The sequence below is a fragment of the Balaenoptera borealis genome (assembly GCF_965194805.1).
Source record: "Balaenoptera borealis genome assembly, chromosome: 6".
Lineage (NCBI taxonomy): Eukaryota > Metazoa > Chordata > Mammalia > Artiodactyla > Balaenopteridae > Balaenoptera > Balaenoptera borealis.
In genome coordinates, this window is record NC_138863.1 from 24,913,327 (window position 1) to 24,935,252 (window position 21,926).

At 34.8% G+C, this 21,926-nt stretch overlaps 1 protein-coding gene across 1 annotated transcript in view; it reads left to right on the top strand.

Moving 5' to 3' along the window:
* Positions 1-21,926, top strand: part of ERBB4 (erb-b2 receptor tyrosine kinase 4) — a 1,231,960-nt gene that overhangs the window by 891,139 nt on the left and 318,895 nt on the right. Inside the window, exon 8 of the mRNA XM_082396354.1 lies at positions 20,972-21,090. Within this exon, the coding sequence (XP_082252480.1) occupies positions 20,972-21,090 (119 nt within the window). The remainder of the gene's footprint in view (positions 1-20,971; positions 21,091-21,926) is intronic.

Consider the following 21,926-nt stretch of genomic DNA (forward strand, 5'->3'; position numbering starts at 1 on the left):
TTATGTCAAGTAACATTTTTACTCATTATATTAGAATAAATGTGAATTTCCTAAATATCATACATATTCAATTTCTCAAGCCAATATCAATTTTATGCATTAAATTTGACAGTATATAGTGGTATCATGGATGCTTCTCTCCATTAACAGAGATATTTTCAAGAGAAATAGTCATTATATTAATTCATGATGAAGTTATAAAAGATAAACCCGAAACATAATTTTCACATGTCACTACCTCACTGATAATGGTTATTTTTGGTTTATCCAAAGTCCTTTTGCCCATGAAGTTTGTTTTAATGGAGACGATAGAGCATTATGACTCTAAGAATAACTCAGGTTTTGTTCTGATTTGAATACTTCTTGAACTCAAATAACTGTTACCCAGGGAGATGATTTTTCTATACAGTGAGGATGTTGCATGCATTTAAGGTGTATTTAATTTCATTGACTAGGGGAGGGGTGGAGGTAAGAGACAGAAAGATAGACTCGGACACTTACAGGTAATTACAGATAATTTAAAATAAAAATCAAACCACAGTATTTTACCAAGACATAACAGAAAACTTAAATGAATGAAGAATTACCACACTGCAAGATAAGACTCAAATGATGAAATGTCAGTTGTTCTAAAATTAAGCTATGCATTTAACCATCTTCAATCAATTCCCAATGTTTCATTTTGTTTTTAATTGAACAAAAATAGTCTAAAGTATTCCTGGAAAATACATTTAATAAAATAGCCAGACATTTAAAAGGAATAGCTATGTGGAAGGACTCTCCCCAAGTATTAAAATGTTAAAAAGTAATAAGTATTAAAGCAGTATGGTATTAGTTCAGAACGGAATTGGCTCAATGGAAGGTAATAGAAAGTTCAGATAGAGTCTAAAGTCTATATGGTAATTTGGTTTTTATAAAGTTAGCATTTTTTAATGGCAAATGTATAGATTATTCAATAAATAGTGTGAGAACAAATGGTTCACAATATGGAAAAAATAAAGTTAGATCCCCACCGTAAAACAAAACATGAGATGAATTGTACATTAAAAGTTTAAAAGGCATCAGAAAGACTATAGATTATAGATGGATTGTAGACTAAAAGTTTAAAAAGCATGAAATAGATTGTAGACGAAATGTTACAAAAGCATGAAATAGATTGTAGATGAAAAGTTAAAAAAGCATGAAATAACTGAAAGTACTAGAAAAATGTAGGTAAAAGCTATGACATGATGACTTTTTTTTTCCCCTTTTATCACCATTAAAGCTTGACTTATTTTATTTTTTATTTTTTTAACATCTTTATTGGAGTATAATTGCTTTACAATGTTGTGTTAGTTTCTGCTGTATAACAGAGTGAATCAGCTATACGTATACATATATCCCCATATCCCCTCCCTCTTGCGTCTTCCTCCCACCCTCCCTATCCCACCCGTCTAGGTGGTCACAAAGCCCAGAGCTGATCTTCCTGTGCTATGCGGCTGCTTCCCACTAGCTATCTATTTTACATTTGGTAGTGTATATATGTCAGTGCCACTCTCTCACTTCGTCCCAGCTTCCCCTTCCCCTTCCCCTTCCCCGTGTCCTCAAGTCTATTCTCTACGTCTGTGTCTTTTTTTTTTTTTTTTTTTTATAAATTTATTTATTTTATTTATTTATTTTTGGCTGCATTGGGTCTTCGTTGCCACGCGGGCCCTCTCTAGTTGCGGCGAGCGGGGGCCACTCTTCATTGCGGTGAGTGGGCCTCTCATTGCGACGGCCTCTCCTGTTGCGGAGCACTGGCTCTAGGAACACGGGCTTCAGTAGTTGTGGCACGCGGGCTCAGCAGTTGCGGCTCACGGGCTCCAGAGCGCAGGCTCAGCAGTTGTGGCGCACGGGCTTAGTTGCTCCGTGGCATGTGGGATCTTCCCAGACCAGGGCTCGAACCCGTATCACCTGCATTGGCAGGCGGATTCTTAACCACTGCGCCACCAGGGAAGCCCTGCGTCTTTTTTTTTTTAAAACATGACATAAAAGGCAGAAATTTTAAATGAAGAAAAAGATTATTTAAATTACATTAGTGTTTTGTATTTTTAAAACAAAGTATTTTAATAAAATTTAAGAGAATTAAAATTTTTCACAAGAAATTTGTAAAAAATGTTTTTCTTCACTTATAAACAATTACATAAATTTTTTAAAAAACTAATTATAGTTTTTATTATATTATATTATATTATAATTTCATAATTAGATTGTCAAAGTTAAAAAGAATGATAATTCCTTGTGAGGATTAAAAATGTACAGACAGAAGCAATCTCATTTACTGTCTTCAATTACTTCTTTTTTTTTTTTTTGTATTTATCGCTTTTGTTTATTCATTCATCTGCTGATGGATCTTTGGGTTGCTTCCACCTCTTGGCTATAGTGAATAGTGCTTCTGTGAACATGGATATACAAATATCTCTTCTAGACCCTACTTTCAGTTCTTTTGGATATATACCCAGTGAATTACTTCTGGATGTGTATTTTGTGCTCTTTTAACTGTCACACTACCATGGAGCTATAACAGGGAGGTCAGCATATAGACACCCCAAAATTGACATTGGTTATTGATGTGGTAAGAAAATATTTTTTAAATTTTGCATATTTATAGTGACATATTTCTCTAAAACCATGTATTACTTATGTAATTTCAGAATTTTAAAAAAGGAAGGAACAACAAAAAATTATACTCTTTTTATTATGACTCTTTTTGTAATTTTGGGGGATGTCCAAAGTTTTGTCTGTATCAGAGAGATGATAATTTTTAGTGATATATTAATAATACATAAAAGCTTTAAATATCTATAGATATATTATTTTCTATAAAAATTTTACTCAAAGAGAATCCCAAATGTTGTTTTATACTGGCCCACAGTTTAACACACTGCCATGTAGGACAAAATCAGACTTAACTACCCCAAATTTTCATTGTGACGATGGGAATATAAAACACAAACTTCTGGGACTCACCAGTCTCAGTGGTGCAACTCTGGAGGGAAAGCATTGCGGCAGGCACTGTTGTGCAATGATTTTCCATAGCCTCTGGGATCATAAAACCTCAGAAAAAGAAAATTTCATGTCCAGTGGCTTTACATTCCTGAATTAATTAGAAGGCCAATTTACTGCACATATATAAAAGAAGCACTAAGATTAAGTTCCCTAATTTTCTATTTTGACCTTTGTCCATGCAATTGAATAGTGCTCTCCAATCACTGGTTGCAACTCGTTAGTGGATTGTAAACTCATTTCTGTGGACCCTGACCAATGTTAAATTTTTCTTGAAATAGAATAGATTAGAATGAAATAAACTAGATTACAATAGAATAGAAAAGACAGTATCAAAATACTTTGCACATAATTAGGGTCAATATAATGCCTTAAAACTTTTCATCATGGATATGTGTACTGAGCCATGATGTAAAATTGTACTATAAATTGTGATGAAAAAAAAAAAAAACTTGGAAAAACACCGAAAAGGAACATCATTTAACTTTTAGGCAGGCGTGATTATCCTTTTAAAAAAAATAAACTCAAACATACATTCTATGAGAATAAAAGCAATATTTTGAAAACATTCTTTTGTATATGCTTGAAGCATGTGCTTTTGGTGTAACTATTTTAGGTAGCTCCGCTTTGAAATTCTGTTATTATTGAGACATGGACTTGAATGTTGGCCCTATCTGGGCCTCAGTTTTCTCTTCTGTAAAACCAGTAGGTTAAATTCAGTCATATATAAGGGTCTATAAAATGCTAAATATAAAATAATCTTATTTCTATGGCTTTGCTATAAATTTGAAGAGTATTTGAATAATATCTTAGTCTTCATTACTCATCATTTGTAATTGTGTTGTTACTTAAAATGACTATAGAACTAATTATTTTTCAAGAATGTAAAGCAGTTATGTGTAGATCATTTTAGTTATTCCATACTGTATTTTTTTTTTTTAGAATTTAATTTTTTTTCCAGTTGTATTGAGATATAAATGACATACAGTGCTCTATAAGTTTAGGTGTCCAGCATAGTGATTTGACTTATATACATCATGAAATGATTATCATGATAAGTTTAGTGAGCATTCATCATCTCTCATATCAATACAAAATTAAAGAAATAGGGAAAAAAAACCATTTTGTCCTTATGATAAGAACTCTTAGGATTACTCTCTTAACAACTTTCATATGTATAGTACAGCAGTGTTAATTATCTTTATCATGTTGTACATTACATCTCTAGTACTTATTTATCTTATGACTGGAAGTTTTGTACCCTTTAAAAATTTATTTATTTATTTATTTATTTTTTCACACACACACACACACACACTGTATTTTTTTTTACGAGAGATAAATAAACTGACACCAAGCATTGTAAATGGATGACCACAACAAAAGCAACAATGATTGCAATTACCAAACACGAAACACACTCATACTATGTCATAATATTGACATTCAGTCCAGTAATCCTCCACTGTAACAGCTCCTTTACTTTGCAGTGAAAATTGATTTGTATATTTTTTGCCTCTGAGTCCTTGTGGGATTTTTTTTTTTTATTCAAACAGAAAGTCACAAAAATTATAATCATCCTTATCAGTTCACTCAGTCCCATATAATTAATTTTTTTTATGTTGATCTTTTATTAGCACTTTTATGAATTCATCAGTCTTCCATTAGAGTTCTGAAAATGCTTATTCATTCAGTTCAGCACTATAGTCAGTTACCAGAAACCTGTACTTGTCAGGGTCTTTTCCATGAATTCCTTGACGATGAAAACCTTTTATAGGAACATTTTTGCAAAAGCATCAGAGTACACCCAGAAATGTCTGTAAATGACAAAAGACTTAAAAATGACCACAGTTAAAGATTTGATGAAAGTTCATAATAATGCAATTGACAAGAAAATTAAGTTATTTCTGAGATATACATTTTAAAGTAATAACTAGAATTATGACTTATAACATTATACCACAACATATAAGATTTTTAGAAATTTCATGTAACGTCTGAAACATTTATATTAACATATTTCCATACAAATAACCCAAAGAAATTTTAGTATTAGTTGTTTTGTTTGTTTCTTTCTTTCTTTTTTTATACTGCAGGTTCTTATTAGTCATCAGTTTTATACACATCAGTGTATACATGTCAATCCCAATCGCTCAATTTAGCACACCACCATGCCCACCCCACCACGGTTTTCCCCCCTTGGTGTCCATACATTTGTTCTCTACATCTGTGTCTCAACTTCTGCCCTGCAAACCGGTTCATCTGTACCATTTTTCTAGGTTCCACATACATACGTTAATATACGATATTTGTTTTTCTCTTTCTGACTTACTTCACTCTGTATGACAGTCTCTAGATCCATCCATGTCTCAACAAATGACTCAATTTCGTTCCTTTTTATGGCTGAGTAATATTCCATTGTATATATGTACCACATCTTCTTTATCCATTTGTCTGTCGATGGGCATTTAGGTTGCTTCCATGACCTGGCTATTGTAAATAGTGCTGCAGTGAACACTGGGATGCATGTGTCTTTTTGAATTATGGTTTTCTCTGGGTATATGCCAAGTAGTGGGATAACTGGATCATATGGTAATTCTATTTTTAGTTTTTTAAGGAACCTCCATACTGTTCTCCATAGTGGCTGTATCAGTTTATATTCCCACCAACAGTGCAAGAGGGTTCCCTTTTCTCCACACCCTCTCCAGCATTTGTTGTTTGTAGATTTTCTGACGATGCCCATTCTAAGTGGTGTGAGGTGATACCTCATTGTAGTTTTGATTTGCATTTCTCTAATAATTAAGGATGTTGAGCAGCGTTTCATGTGCTTCTTGGCCATCCATATGTCTTCTTTGGAGAAATGTCTATTTATGTCTTCTGCCCATTTTTGGATTGGGTTGTTTGTTTCTTTAATATTGAGCTGCATGAGCTGTTTATATATTTTGGAGATTAATCCTTTGTCCGTTGATTCCTTTGCAAATATTTTCTCCCATTCTGAGGGTTGTCTTTTCGTCTTGTTTATGGTTTCCTTTGCTGTGAAAAAGCTTTTAAGTTTCATTAGGTCCCATTTGTTTATTTTTGTTTCTATTTCCATTACTCTAGGAGGTGGATCAAAACAGATCTTGCTGTGATTTATGTCAAAGAGTGTTCTTCCTATGTTTTCCTCTAAGAGTTTTATAGTGTCTGGTCTTACATTTAGGTCTCTAATCTATTTTGAGTTTATTTTTGTGTATGGTGTTAGGGAGTATTCTAATTTCATTCTTTTACATGTAGCTGTCAGTTTTCCCAGCACCACTTATTGAAGAGACTGTCATTACTCAATTGTATATCTTTGCCTCTTTTGTCATAGATTAGTTGACCATAGGTGCGTGGGTTTACCTCTGGGCTTTCTATCTTGTTCCATTGATCTATATTTCTGTTTTTGTACCAGTACCATATTGTCTTGATTACTGTAGCTTTGTAGTATAGTCTGAAGTCAGGGAGTCTGATTCCTCCAACTCCGTTTTTTTCCCTCAAGATTGCTTTGGCTATTCGGAGTCTTTTGTGTCTCCATACAAATTTTAAGATGATTTGTTCGAGTTCCATAAAAAATGCCATTGGTAATTTGATAGGGATTGCATTGAATCTGTAGATTGCTTTGGATAGTATAGTCATTTTCACAATATTGATTCTTGCAATCCAAGAACATGGTATATCTTTCCATCTGTTGGTATCATCTTTAATTTCTTTCATCAGTGTCTTATAGTTTTCTGCATACAGGTCTTTTGTCTCCCTAGGTAGGTTTATTCCTAGGTATTTGATTCTTTTTGTTGCAATGGTAAATGGGAGTGTTTCCATAATTTCTCGTTCAGATTTTTCATTGTTGGTGTATAGGAATGCAAGAGATTTCTGTGCATTAATTTTGTATCCTGCAACTTTACCAAATTCATTGATTAGCTCTAGGAGTTTTCTGGTGGCATTTTTAGGATTCTCTATGTATAGTATCATGTCATCTACAAACAGTGACAGTTTTACTTCTTCTTTTCCAATTTGTATTCCTTTTATTTCTTTTTCTTCTCTGATTGCTGTGGCTAGGACTTCCAAAACTATGTTGAATAATAGCGGCAAGAGTGGACATCCTTGTCTTGTTCTTGACCTTAAGGAAATGCTTTCAGTTTTTCACCATTGAGAATGATGTTTGCTGTGGGTTTGCCTTTATTATGTTGAGGTAGGTTTCCTCTATGCCCACTTTCTGGAGAGTTTTTATCATAAATGGGTGTTGAATTCTGTCAAAAGCTTTTTCTGCATCTATTGAGATGATCATACGGTTTGTATTCTTCAGTGTATTAATATGGTGTATCACATTGATTGATATGCGTATACTGAAGAATCCTTGCATCCGTGGTATAAATCCCACTTGATCATAGGGTATGATCTTTTTAATGTGTTGTTGGGTTTTGTTTGCTAGTATTGTGTTGAGGGTTTTTGCGTCTATATTCATCAGTTATATTGGTCTGTAATTTTCTTTTTTTGTAGTATCTTTGTCTGGTTTTGGTATCAGGGTGATGGTGGCCTCATTGAATGAGTTTGGGAGTGTTCCTTCCTCTGCAATATTTTGGAAGAGTTTGAGAAGGATGGGTGTTAGCTCTTCTCTAAATGTTGGCTAGAATTCACCTGTGAAGCCATCTGGTCCTGGACTTTTGTTTGTTGGAAGATTTTTAATCACAGTTTCAATTTCATTACTTGTGATTGGTCTGTTCATATTTTCTGTTTCTTCCTGGTTCAGTCTGGAAGGTTATACCTTTCTAAGAATTTGTCCACTTCTTCCAGGTTGTCCATTTTATTGGCACAGAGTTGCTTGTAGTAGTCTCTTAGGATGCTTTGTATTTCTGCGGTGTCTGTTGTAACTTCTCCTTTTTCATTTCTAATTTAATGATTTGAGTCCTCTCCCTCTTTTTCTTGATGAGTCTGGCTAATGGTTTATCAATTTTGTTTATCTTCTCAAAGAACCAGCTTTTAGTTTTATTGATTTTTGCTATTGTTTTCTTTGTTTCTATTTCATTTATTTCTGCTCTGATCTTTGTGATTTCTTTCCTTCTGCTAACTTTGGGTTTTGTTTGTTCTTCTTCTCTAGTTCCTTTAGGTGTAAGGTTAGATTGTTTACTTGAGATTTTTCTTGTTTCTTGAGGTAGGCTTGTATAGCTATAAACTTCCCTCTTAGAACTGCTTTTTTCTGCATCCCATAGGTTTTGGATCATCATGTTTTCATTGTCATTTGTCTCTAGGTATTTTTTGATTTCCTCTTTGATTTCTTCAGTGATCTCTCGGTTATTTAATAACATATTGTTTAGCCTCCATGTGTTTGTCTTATTTACGTTTTTTCCCCTGTAATTTATTTCTAATCGCATAGCGTTGTGGTCAGAAAAGATGCTTGATATGATTTCAATTTTCTTAAATTTACTGAGGCTTGATTTGTAACCCAAGATGTGATCTATCCTGGAGAATGTTCCGTGCGCACTTGAGAAGAAAGTGTAATCTGCTGTTTTTGGATGGAATGTCCTATAAATATCAATTAAATCTATCTGGTCTATTGTGTCATTTAAAGCTTCTGTTTCCTTATTTATTTTCATTTTGGATGATCTGTCCTTTGGTGTTAGTGAGGTGTTAACGTCCCCCACTATTATTGTGTTACTGTCGATTTCCTCTTTTATAGCTTTTAGCAGTTGCCTTATGTATTGAGGTGCTCCTATGTTGGGTGCATATATATTTAGAATTGTTATGTCTTCTTCTTGGATTGATCCCTTGATCATTATGTAGTGTCCTTCCTTGTCTCTTGTAACATTCTTTACTTTAAAGTCTATTTTATCTGATATGAGTTTTGCTACTCCAGCTGTCTTTTGATTTCCATTTGCATGGAATATCTTTTTCCATCCCCTCACTTTCAGTCTGTATGTGTCCCTAGTTCTGAAGTGGGTCTTTTGTAGACAGCATACATATGGGTCTTGTTTTGTATCCATTCAGCAAGCTTGTGTCTTTTGTTAGGATCATTTAATCCATTCACGTTTAAGGTAATTATCGATATGTATGTTCCTGTGACCATTTTCTTAATTGTTTTGGGTTTGTTTTTGTAGGTCCTTTTCTTCTCCTGTGTTTCCCACTTAGAGAAGTTCCTTTAGCATTTGTTGTAAAGCTGGTTTGGTGGTGCTGAATTCTCTTAGTTTTGCTTGTCTGTAAAGCTTTTGATTTCTCCATGGAATCTGAATGAGATCCTTGCCGGGTAGAGTAATCTTGGTTGTAGCTTCTTCCCTTTCATCACTTTAAGTATATCATGCCACTCCCTTCTGGCTTGTAGAGTTTCTGCTGAGAAATCAGCTCTTAACCTTATGGGAGTTCCCTTGTATGTTTTTTTTCATTTTACCCTTGCTGCTTTCAATAGTTTTTCTTTGTCTTTAATTTTTGCCAATTTGATTACTATGTGTCTCAGCGTGTTTCTCCTTGGGTTTATCCTGTATGGGACTCTCTGCGCTTCCTGGACTTGGGTGGCTTTTTCGTTTCCCATGTTAGGGAAGTTTTCGACTATAATCTCTTCAAATATTTTCTCAGGTCCTTTCTCTCTCTCTTCTCCTTCTGGGACCCCTATAATGCAAATGTTGTTGCATTTAATGTTGTCCCAGAAATCTCTTAGTCTGTCTTCATTTCTTTTCATTCTTTTTTCTTTATTCTGTTCCGCAGCAGTGAATTCCACCATTCTGTCTTCCAGGTCACTTATCCGTTCTTCTGCCTCAGTTATTCTACTATTGATTCCTTCTAGTGTAGTTTTCATTTCATTTCAGTTATTTTATTGTTCATCTCTGTTTGTTCTTTAATTCTTGCATCTTCTCGATCTTTGCCTCCATTCTTTATCCGAGGTCCTGGATCGTCTTCACTATCATTATTCTGATTTCTTTTTCTGGAAGGTTGCCTATCTCCACTTCATTTAGTTGTTTTTCTGAGATTTTATCTTGTTTCTTCATCTGGTACATAGCCCTCTGCCTTTTCATCTTGTCTGTCTTTCTGTGAATGTGGGTTTTGTTCCACAGGCTGCAGGATTGTAGTTTTTGCTTCTGCTGTCTGCCCTCTGGTGGATGAGGCTATCTAAGAGGCTGGATGGGAGGGACTGGTGGTGGGTAGAGCTGACTGTTGCTCTGGTGGGCAGAGCTCAGTAAAACTTTAATCCACTTGACTGTTGATGGTTGGGGCTGGGTTCCCTCCCTGTTGGTTGTTTGGCCTGAGGCAACCCAACACTGGAGCCTACCTGGGCTCTTTGTTGGGGCTAATGACAGATGCTGGGAGGGTTCACGCCAAGGAGTACTTCCCAGAACTTCTGCTGCCAGTGTCCTTGTCCCCACCATGAGCCACAGTCCCCCATCCCCCGCCTCTGCAGGAGACCCTCCAACACTAGCAGGTGGGACTGGTTCAGTCTCCCCTGGGGTCACTGCTCCTTCCCCTGGGTCCCAATGTGCACACTACTTTGTGTGTGCCCTCCAATAGTGGAGTCTCTGTTTCCCCCAGTCCTGTCGAATCCTGCAATCAATTCCCACTAGGCTTCAAAATCTGATTCTCTAGGAATTCCTCCTCCCGTTGCTGGACCCCCAGGTTGGTAAGCCTGACTTGGGGCTCAGAACCTTCACTCCAGTGGGTGACTTCTGTGGTATAAGTGTTCTCCAGTCTGTAAGTCACCCACCCACCAGTTATGGGATTTGATTTTACTGTGATTGCACCCCTCCTACCGTCTCATTGTGGCTTCTCCTTTGTCTTTGGATGTGGGGTATCTTTTTTGGTGAGTTCAAGTGTCTTCCTGTCGATGATTGTCCAGCAGCTAGTTCTGATTCTGGTGTCCTCGCAAGAGCGGGTGAGAGCACATCCTTCTACTCCGCCATCTTAGTTCCTCCTCCCATGTTGTATTTTAAATAGTTTTTGGAACTATGTTCCTCCCACCCTCACTCCCTTTGGTCTTTAGACACCTATTGTTTGTGGCTCTTTAATGTAAACATATTAAGGAAGATATATACAATTCTGGAAATTAATTTAAAACCCTACTTTATAATAAATTACGTGACCTAGGATAAGCTAGTTAAATATTTTTTAAATGTTAATTTCTTCATCTGTAACACTGGGATAATTAACTTGCTCTGCCAAATTCATAGATTATTTCATATTATAGTTTTTTTTTAGAAAAATTTTTGTGATACTCAAATGTATAGAATTAAAAGTGATAATGTATCCCCATCAATGAGTACCATTCCCCCCAACCTACATTTTTCCATAAAGTGATTACTTTATGGTAATGTTTGGTATATATGTGTACATTCATGTGTATATTTATTCACAAAAGCCTATATAAATTCTGGGATTTTGTTTTACAAAAATGAGTACACTATATTTACTCTTCTGTCACTTTTATTTCATTGTACATTATATTTTCAAAATCCTTTCATTTCAGCAGATTGAGATTAACTTCATTCTTTATTTAGTGCTGCAGGAGTTTCCCAAATTCTGGGTGACCTGTAATTTACTTAACAGATTCCTTCTTAGTGGACATTAGGTTACATTCTATTAGTCTCAATTACAACCAATGAGCATTTTAAATACAAATCTGTCCATATGTGCACATTTTCCGTGTCAGATTGCTAGAAATAAAACTGCTTGGTCACATGTAAATTTACATACACAAATTTGTTAGCAGCAAATTACTTTTCCAAAATCTTGTATCAATTTTGATACACACGAATAGTTTGCCCAATCTTTAACCTGCATGAAAACTAGATATTTTTTTTTTTTCATTTAAGAATTATGTACACAACAACATTTCCCTGATTTAATTTATAGTTCCTGGATTATAGCTGAAGTCAAACGTCTTTTTTACATAATTATTGAGCATTTCTAACTATTTTTTTCTTAAACTTTCTATTCATAGTCTTTGCTCAATTTTTCTACAGTATTTTGATTTGAAAGACTTCTTCATATATAATTAGTGTGAATCTTTATATATTATAAATATTGCAAATACTTAAATTGTCTCCAGAGAGTAACAAATGTGGAAAGTGCTATATGAATCATTAAAGTAGTTTCCAACTTACTGTGTATTAGGATCTACTTCTCCCAAAGAAGATTTATCTGCATGGTGTTATTTTGGCACTCTATCTATATCTATATCTACATGTATACCTATTCCTATATATATATATCTATCTCTATATGTATGATCTCTATACCTGTCATCTATCTATATGTTATTCATCTCTATATATCTATGTCTATATCTGTATCATCTATATTATCTCAATATCTCTATCTCTATACATGTATGTATGTTATTGGTTTATATTATTGTGTAGATAGATATTAATAATGCACAGTATCCTTGAAACTCTCTGATGTTTTTATCACCATAGATTGTTTGCATATGGGCTTGTGTGTGACTATTCTCAAACATTTATTGATGCTTTTAAAGTGTCAGGTACTGTGCTAAGGTTTGAACATAAAAGGTGAATACAAATTGGTTTGTGCCTCCAATATTCTGTATTCATGATGTAGATGGTCACAGAAGTACCCAATTACAACATAATGGGGTTAGGGCTGTAATAGAAATCTGTATGCCATGAAATGAGTTCACCAAGAACAAACTTTGAGGGGGATGCAAGGTAAGGGGTCCTAGGTAAGGGATTCAATGAAGGGTTAACAAAGGGATTTCTATTGACTTGACCTTTGAAGAATGTGCAGACATCAGATAGGCAGAACAGCAGTTTAGAACATGAAAAAAACAGGATGGAAAAAAGGAAATTTAAGAAATAGACAGTAGAGTTTATAATGAGGCTTGGTGACCAACCAATTTGGCTGTGAGGGAGAGAAGAGAAGAAATTTGAGATTGGGTTCCAAGTTAGAAGTTGGATCAGTTAAATCAACGATGGCAGTAGTCACTGAGATCAAGCATATAGGTGGAGATCAGTGCTGTGGCTGGATTGAGGATGGAAATAAAAGCTTAGTTATGTCCTTTATGAGTCTTAGATATTTCTTATTCATCCAAGTAGAAATGCCTAATAAATATCAGTTACTAATTGGAAACTAAGATGAGATATTTAGAGATATTGTGAAAAGGGGCTGGAGATAGATATTTGAGATACAGCAGAAAATGTGTTATAAGTGACTCTTGAAAAATGCTTGGCTTTCTGAGGGTAATGAAGAGCATGAGGTAAAAGAAGGATTATTTTTAAATTTTTATTTTAAATATGAGAGTCTCAACTATTAGCCATGAAGAAATGGCCAGTAAAGAAAGAAGCTGATTATAGATGAGAGACTATAAATAATTTGCAATGCAAAAATTTGGACTTGAACATTAATGGACTGGGTAATCTAGAGCTCAGGAACTTTCTAAAGCAGGAAAAGAACATCCTTCCTTCTGAGACAGAAACAACGTGATTGAGTGTGTATTTGGATGAAAAATAAATTGACATCAGAAAGGAGCACATTGATTTAGCTGAGGATAGCTAATTTCCAGTTTTCTTGTGCTATTAAATGTAGTATTTCATCTTGCATTTGAGCATCGTTTGGTATTTTAATTTCCAAAGTGAATATTATTTGATTATTAGATGTGGGCTCTGCTGTGATATTAAGAAACTAGATATTGCCTGGAAAACCCTGATGAGATAGTGATATCTCTTAGAGATGTATGGACATTATTTTGGATTTGTCCATGAGCAAGTCAATTTACTTGGATTTTAACTTCCTCCTAAAATGAGAATTTTACACTAGCATCATTCATTAGTTCAACAAATATTTATTCATTGCTTACCTGATGAGGGTCTGTCTTTTCCATTTTAATATTTTCTGATTATTTTCATTACAAAATTGGCATTTTTTTTGCCAATTTCAGAAGGAAACTCATCCAGATATATACTGGGTAGGAGAGATTGTCTTTATTTCAGTTTACTGATATTCTGGATAGGGAACTAGGATAAGCAAAACAGATTGTGTGTGTGCATGCGTGTGTGTGTGTATGTTCGTTTTCATCAAGTCTGGATATAGAGATGTTTGGTCTGCTATAATGCAAGGTGATTTGGAAAAGTTGAATGTCAACTTTTCCTCATTTTTTGGTTTGTAACACATCCATGATAAGATAATTCCATTTTTTAATCACTTTATTTCCAGTATATCATTTATTTGTGTATTGTAAGGTATAGCCATCAATTGTAATGTAAAAATATATTTTTAAATACTATTTATGGTTTCATTATGCCAATTCATACACTTCCGTTGTTATCTTGGAATCTATATATATAGTCTTGGAAAGATTATGCAAAAACTCACACTCACCCTCAAGAATACTTTTATAGTTCATGTAATAGGGCAATATTGTTTTCGGTTTTGTTTTTTTTAATCCTGACTCATAAACTTTGCTGATGTTAATAGACTGTTAATAAGGGAGAATTTCCCTGGTGGCCAAGAGGGTAGTTTAAAATCAGCTTTAAGGTCCCTTAATGAACCACTGAGCATGTCTTTTAAAAATAGTTTGAATAAAACTTCATTAAATAAATGAATAAAGCAGCTGTTGATGAAGAATAGATTAGACAAGATTCCTTTCCTATTTGACATAACTAACAATATTATCCTGTCATAGCCCATGGGTCACCAGGGAATTAACTGGGACAAGGGTCAAACCTGATTAGTAGCTGCCAAATTTAGGCATACTTTTACTTACTGACTCTGAATGTCAGTTTCATTAAGGGCTTTGCAGGTATCTGCCATGTTTTTCAGGTGAACTGTAGCAGTTATTGCATATAAGATTAAACCATTATAATACTTTTAGGGGTGTTCGCCTTATGGTATGAATGGTCAGTTCCTTTGGAGTAGCTATCACCAGACTAATTAGAAATAAAAGATAATGTTATATTTTCTTCTGTGATGTGAAAATGAGTATAACTCTGGTAGTTTAGAAAGCCCAGACATGTTTTTATAATTCTACTTAGCCTTTTTTTCAATGCATTAGGCCTTATGCTGCTGGTTAAAATAACTGATAAAATATTAAATTATTAAAATTCAAAATTCCTTCCCTGTCCAGATCAGGATATAGTCTTTATGTATCCTGAGGCTTGACTCTGTGTGGCAACAGTTATTGTCAATTATTCTGTGATCTAATGTGAGATAGGAAGCAGCAGTCCAGTTTAAGACCTATCTCCATCTCTGCCTTCCCATCTAAATAAATGCTTTACCCTTCCTGCAGTAGCCACACAATAAGAAGGAGAGAGTATCTTAGAAGAGAGGTTTTAAAATATTGGTTTATAAAGGCTACTTCTGAAAACCTTGGGACTCCCAATAAAAAAATGAATTGTCTGGCCCCTTCCCTAGACTTATTGAATCAGAAAGTAGGAAGAGGACCAGGCATCTTTCTTTGTGATTCTTACAGTCTATCAGGCACTGGACACACAGATGTGTCCAATTATTCTCCCCTGGGAAAATTAATAGTGGTATATAGTTTAGTGTTAGTGTCATTAAACCTGATTTTCTACACATTTCAGCATGCTCTGGAAGTAATATTCTTGAATGGTCTATGAGCTTTATTTGCTTCATTTAAAGTCGATTCTGATGATAGTAGCTTTCTAGAAGCATGTTACAAAACCCAAAACGTTCATTTTGCAGGGGGGGCAGTCACAATTTCACCACTCATAGGAATAAATATTAGATTGTAGAACTAGAGGGTACCTCTAGAAAGCATTTCATCAGGCCCACTGTCTTTAATTTAGTGGAGATCTAAAGCATTCAGAAGAGATTTCCCTTCAATACTGACAAATAAAGACTCAAGAAGCCCATTCAGTGGCTCATTACAGTGTTTTTATCACTCTAATAGTCAATAAATTCTTCACATCCAACCCAAATCACCTCTGCTTTAACCCAAGCATTTTTCTTCTTGTTCAAACCTCCAAGTTTGTAACTGAAAACAGCCTAACACTAAAACCATTCCACTGAAGTACTATCTGTTTAATGGACACAATGTGTTTCACGGACACAGTTTGTCAAAATTTGGTCAATAAACAGAACTAATCTAGGCAGCATAGAGGTGCAGGTCATTGAATACTAACTGAAATAGAATGAAATAAAAATAAGCATGCTTTAAAATATGCTTAGCAATGTAATTGGGGACTGCTCAGGTTACTTGTCACGTAAATAGCTGCTGGGTAAGAGAAAGGAACAGTTTTCTGACTGTCTCTTACTTATCTGAAATTTTTGCCTTCAGAATTAGCCAAGCAATATTTCTGTTCCCACTTTAGGTCTTTTTCTTTCCACATTTTCCTACTTGCTTGCACATCAGTTCTATTTGCTTAATCTCCCTATTAGTGATAGAGGGCTTAACAACACCAATAGGAAATTAAAGGACGAGGACAGTCAGTGTGATTAAATCTCAGACAAAGAATAATTAGTCAGTCAATCAATCAAATGGTGGAAATAACCTAGAGTTTTTCCCATTTTCACTGGGTAGAATAATGGTTTTCAGCTCTAGACTGCATATTGGAAATCACCTGGGGAGCTTATTAAAAGTATCAAATCCTAGAACATGGCAGGTAATTTTGATTTAATAGGAATTAGGTGATTCCCAGGCATTTTTTTTTAAAGTACTCTATATCCTGCTATTCCAAATGAGGTCTGTAGACTAGTAGGCAGTGACATAACCTGGGAGTTTATTCGAATGGAAAATCTTGGGCCCCACTGATTATCAACTAAATCAAAATTTTCACTGATGCAAGAATCCTGTTCAATGATCTAATAGAAAGCCTGGCTCAGAGCCACTGGGTAAAGGAAGTGAAGAGAAGCAGAAGGCACTGAGGGTGCGAAGATGGAGGAGATGATGAAGGAGGAATGGATGGGGAGGAGGAAAAAAGGGGCAGGGTGTAAAACGAAGGAAGAAAACACAAAGACTTTGCCTAAATTTACCTCATTTATTTTTTAATGAGCAGCGATCCTTTGGTTAGTCACCGTGATGTCAGTGCTCTGTTTTGCATCATTTATGAATGTTCATTTTCCTTTTGTAACTCATAAGAAGTAACAGTAAATATTTGATTAGTAAATTGCTAAAGTTCTTCAAATAAAATTAATTTCTTCTAAGGGAGTAACTTTAAGTGTAGTTATTATTATATTTTAAGGAGTAATTAAGCCCTTGTTTTTATTAGTGAAATGCTGATATAATAAACCTACTTATAAACACTGTAGTTTTTTTGAGATGATAGATATTCTCTCAGCAGCATCCTCTTACTACTACAGAATGCTTGGTTCCTTAAACGTTAAGGAACCAATATCCATCTTATTCTCATGGATATTTTGAATGAATCCCCATTTCCAATTTCAAATTTACTGACCCTAATGTAATAAGCATTTTAATTTCCCAGGTTTTATCTTTTATGTTAAACAATCAGAGTTAGTGTTATACCACTAAAGAACAAGCTAGTTAAAATTCAACCCAAATATTGTAATGTACCCAATGAAGCAATTTAGAAAAGATAATAAATATAGGGGAAAAAAATTCTAATGAAATAATAGTCAAGCAAGGATGGAAATTAATATAACCAAAGCAATTATAAGTTAATGTTCCCATGGAGGCTAAGTGAATTATCTCATTCATTTCAGGACCTGTTTTTTGTTTTGTGTTTCCATCATAATAAAATATGAGTATAGTTTGATGTGTTTAATTCATATTAAGTAATGCTTATTAATCAGCAAGTGCCATTAAACAGACTGTACAAAGGGAAAGTTTTCTTTCTGGAAACAAAACTCATAACAATGTGAAGAAATGTTTCTTAACAGTGTCTCCTCATTATTTAGAGATTAAGCTTATTGCTTTGTTCTTTTGCTTACTTATTATCTGTCAAGCAAAGATTTCTAAATATGTTTCATGCTTATTGAACTTTAGGCGTGTGAAAACTATGATAACAAATAGTGCTTTTTAGTGTTAAATGTATCTTACCTTTTGAAAAAAATCAATTGTAGACTGCTTTTGAAACAAATCCCAGAATTCCCTTTTAATATCATAAATCAAAATTTTAAAAAATAATGACTTAGAAGGATGTTTCTTTGCATGTTCCTGAAATGGAATGGCATCTCTAACATCAAAGTGTCCTAAGAAAATGTGAGATAGGTGACCACTGTATGGAAGAAATTGCTATTTTGAAAAATTTATAGTTGACAACACATATGATTGAATAATTTGAATACATGTTTTAAAAGTTACACAGTATAATAATTATTATTGAACCTAAGGTTGTACTACGTTAGATCCTTTTTCTAACATATTGTTTTTATATTTAAATGGTGTACTCAATGAGAGAAATTATCTTATGAACATTTAATAAATAATTTATAAAAATAAAATCATGGTTATTTCTTTAAATACTATATACATTAATTTCCTCATTTGGTAGGAAAGACCAAAGTATATAAATAAAGAGAAATTGAAACATTTTATATAGTTACCTTAAATCACCATAGAGTTAAAAAGAGAAATGAACACTTAGACATACATGTCTAGGATTAAAACATGATATGATTTATAGGATATGATTGCTATCTCACTTCATGCTATTTTCCAGCTGAGCAAAGCCTGTCAACTAAAAACAAATTAGTAGACTGTCCTGTGATAACACTGATTTCAAATCTAGTAATTTGATTACTTAACATATGTCTGCCATTTCAATGAGCAACTCTTTTTTTTTTTTTTTAATTTATTTATTTATGGCTGTGTTGGGTCTTCGTTTCTGTGCGAGGGCTTTCTCTAGTTGCGGCAAGCGGGGGCCACTCTTCATCGCGGTGCGCGGGCCTCTCACTATCGCGGCCTCTCTTGTTGCGGAGCACAGGCTCCAGACGCGCAGGCTCAGTAATTGTGGCTCACGGGCCTAGTTGCTCCGCGACATGTGGGATAGGAACGTTAATATAAGCACTTGTATGAATATGAAGAGTTAATGAGTAGATTTAGTTCATCTGCTTACTTTCTCAGAAGCAAGTTTGTCAGATTAACTCAGGGTGGAGATGTGTCTGAAGAGGTTTCAGAGCAAAATGGCACCTTAAGTGGATCTTATGAATGAGTATTTGCTAGACAGAGAAGCCGGAAAGTGTTTTTTTCATCATGAAAGAATGCATTGTGAAAAGGCAGTGAAAATCACAATTGAGTACCATGAAAGGAACTGGGGACCACAAATGGTATTTCCCTGTCTGGATGTGAAGATCACAGTGAGAGTAGTGAGAGATGCTGGTAGAAATGGTGGTCAATTGATAGAGGACTTTTATTCCTTGCTAAGGGTTTACTCCTCTAGTGCAGAGATGGGAAGTAAGCTGCATACTGTGCAACAACACTGATTTATATGCAGTGGCCCATATTTTCAAATCATTAATTTTAGAGTGGCATAGAGGATTGTGATCTGAGAAATCTTTTAGAAGCCTATGTAATAATTTAGAGGTGAGTCTCAGAACAAAGTTGGAGTAGAGAGGAGGGACAGTAATGAAAAATATATATTGCTAGTATTTGGGATTTTTATTAGGTATGAGAAGTGAGGGTGAGGGGAAAGGAGAAATAGAAAACATGTCCCCAAATTTTAGTTGAGCTACTGGATGGATGGTACTATCATTAATTGAGGTAAGGGAACAAATAAGAGAGATATACTCAATGGTGGAGGTGGGGAAATGATACATTCCATTTTGTACATCTAAATGAGAACTTTTGTAGACGCCTAGAAATACCTGTTGCATCTCAATAGAGAATTCAGATCTGGATCTGATGTTATCTACCTATAGGTAGTATGCAAAGTAGAGATGAATGATTTCATCCAGTTATATGAGCCCTTAGCCCAAAGAAAATTGTGAAGACCAGCTCTGAGGAACACTAGAGTGGTGTCTCGCTATAATAGCAGTGAAGGAAGCTTTGAAGAACTCAAAGAGGTGGGAAGAAACAAGGCTGAAGTGGAAATACAGAAGCAAAGAAATGATGTGCTACACATATGCTGTAAAATTCATTTCTCTAAATACTTTTAAAATATATCTTTGGAATAAGTGTGATAAGCAGAAATGTGTCCCTCAATACTATAATTTTGATGTCCAATGTATACCTTGACATACTGCTCTCAGCTTGGATTGAAGGATGTTATAAGAAAAAACTAATAGAAGTTTTTGTTGTGTTTACTATGACTATATCTCCCTCCCTCCCTCTCTTCCTTTCCTCCTTCCTTCGTTCCTTCCTTCTGGGGTGTTGCTCTGTTCCTTACACAAGTCCCTCCTTTTTCAGAAATCTTAGTAGAAATTTGACTTAAATCTCAGGAATAGAAACAGTTGTCCTACTACTGATCCATTATCTATCTCTCTTTGTCTGTCTGTCTGTCTGTCTGTCTGTCTATCTATCTATCTATCTATCTATCTGCCTGCCCACCTACCTATTTATTTGTCAGTCACATATCCATTTTATCACCTATCATCAATGTATCTGATGGGAATGATATCATGTGAATCATGTAAAAGTTTCTGTTTCCCTTTCTGCATTGACTACCAAAAATCTTGCACTCATTCCTGGGGACACCTCCCGCCGCAGGCCCTCACTGTGCACACTGTAAGTTGACTTCGCTGCTGACTCCATCCTTCACAACCTGCCAAAATGTCGCATTCTGTTGTTCTAAATTTGATTCTTTCTTGCTAAGTTGTGTGATTTTTGTAAAGCCTGTAAGTATTTACTGGAACAAGAAAGAATATAGAAAACAAATTCATGTATTAATTTTGAAGGGTTTTATGCAGTAATTTTGATCAATTTCAGACTTCGTTCAGTAAATGTTTGCTGAGCTGAGTCATTGACAGTTGAGTACATTGTTTCTCCAGGGCTCAGCTTTTCTCAGCTACTTCATATCCCCTTAGAAGTTTCTCTTGGTGGCTGACTTTGATGAGGACCTATCTCTGTCTTCTGCAGTGACAAGGACTGTCTGTGCAGAACAGTGTGATGGCAGATGCTACGGACCCTACGTTAGTGACTGCTGTCACCGAGAATGTGCTGGAGGCTGCTCGGGACCTAAGGACACCGACTGCTTTGTAAGTCTGGCAGCTCTCCCTTTCACTCTCTGGTCCTCCCTTCCATCCTTGTTTGACTCAGGCACATTGAGTCTTTAATATCTTATTAAGATAAGATCAAATTTTGCCATTTTAGGGTTAAGAAAGATACTCTGACTTCCTAGAAGTCATTCCCTCACTGGGTGGCTATTAATTAACTAGGATTGTTCTGTTCTACTAAATGAATTATGTCTTTCTGATTACAATTTATATTATGAGTGAGATTTATTGGACAACATGAAGGAGAACATATTGAGATATCTTGTAAAAAGCTAACAGCATCCTTCCAGAATTTACGGTGATTATCTATGTGTGCTGTTGCATCGTTGAGTCGAGTCTTCTGAGTGGGGGCACTTGCATTTTATTTCTCAAATGTAAATTTCAAGATTAAAGCACATAAATTTATGAATTTAACTATTTTACAGTTTATATTGTTTACAAGCTAATATTATTCAAGATTTATAAGATTTACAAATGCACATTTAAAGCGATTTATATGCTAATCGGTGTGATTTTTATTTTAGAAGAGGACACTTTTATGTCCTCAAAATTAACATTTATAGCTTGTAGGGGCCACTTTTTAATTACATTTTGATATCCCTGATAAAGGTCTTTCTATTCTTTTGAATACATGCAGGCAATTCTGTGAGCTATAGTTAATGAAATTTCATACACACAGAGCATTAGTTTCATTTTAAGCTAAAAATCATAAAATAATAAACTATTTTTGTTGCTAAAAATGCACACAGGAATTTATTTTGGTTTTTTTCCCCTCTCAAATATCCAGAGAATACACAGATATATTTAGAACTGAGTCT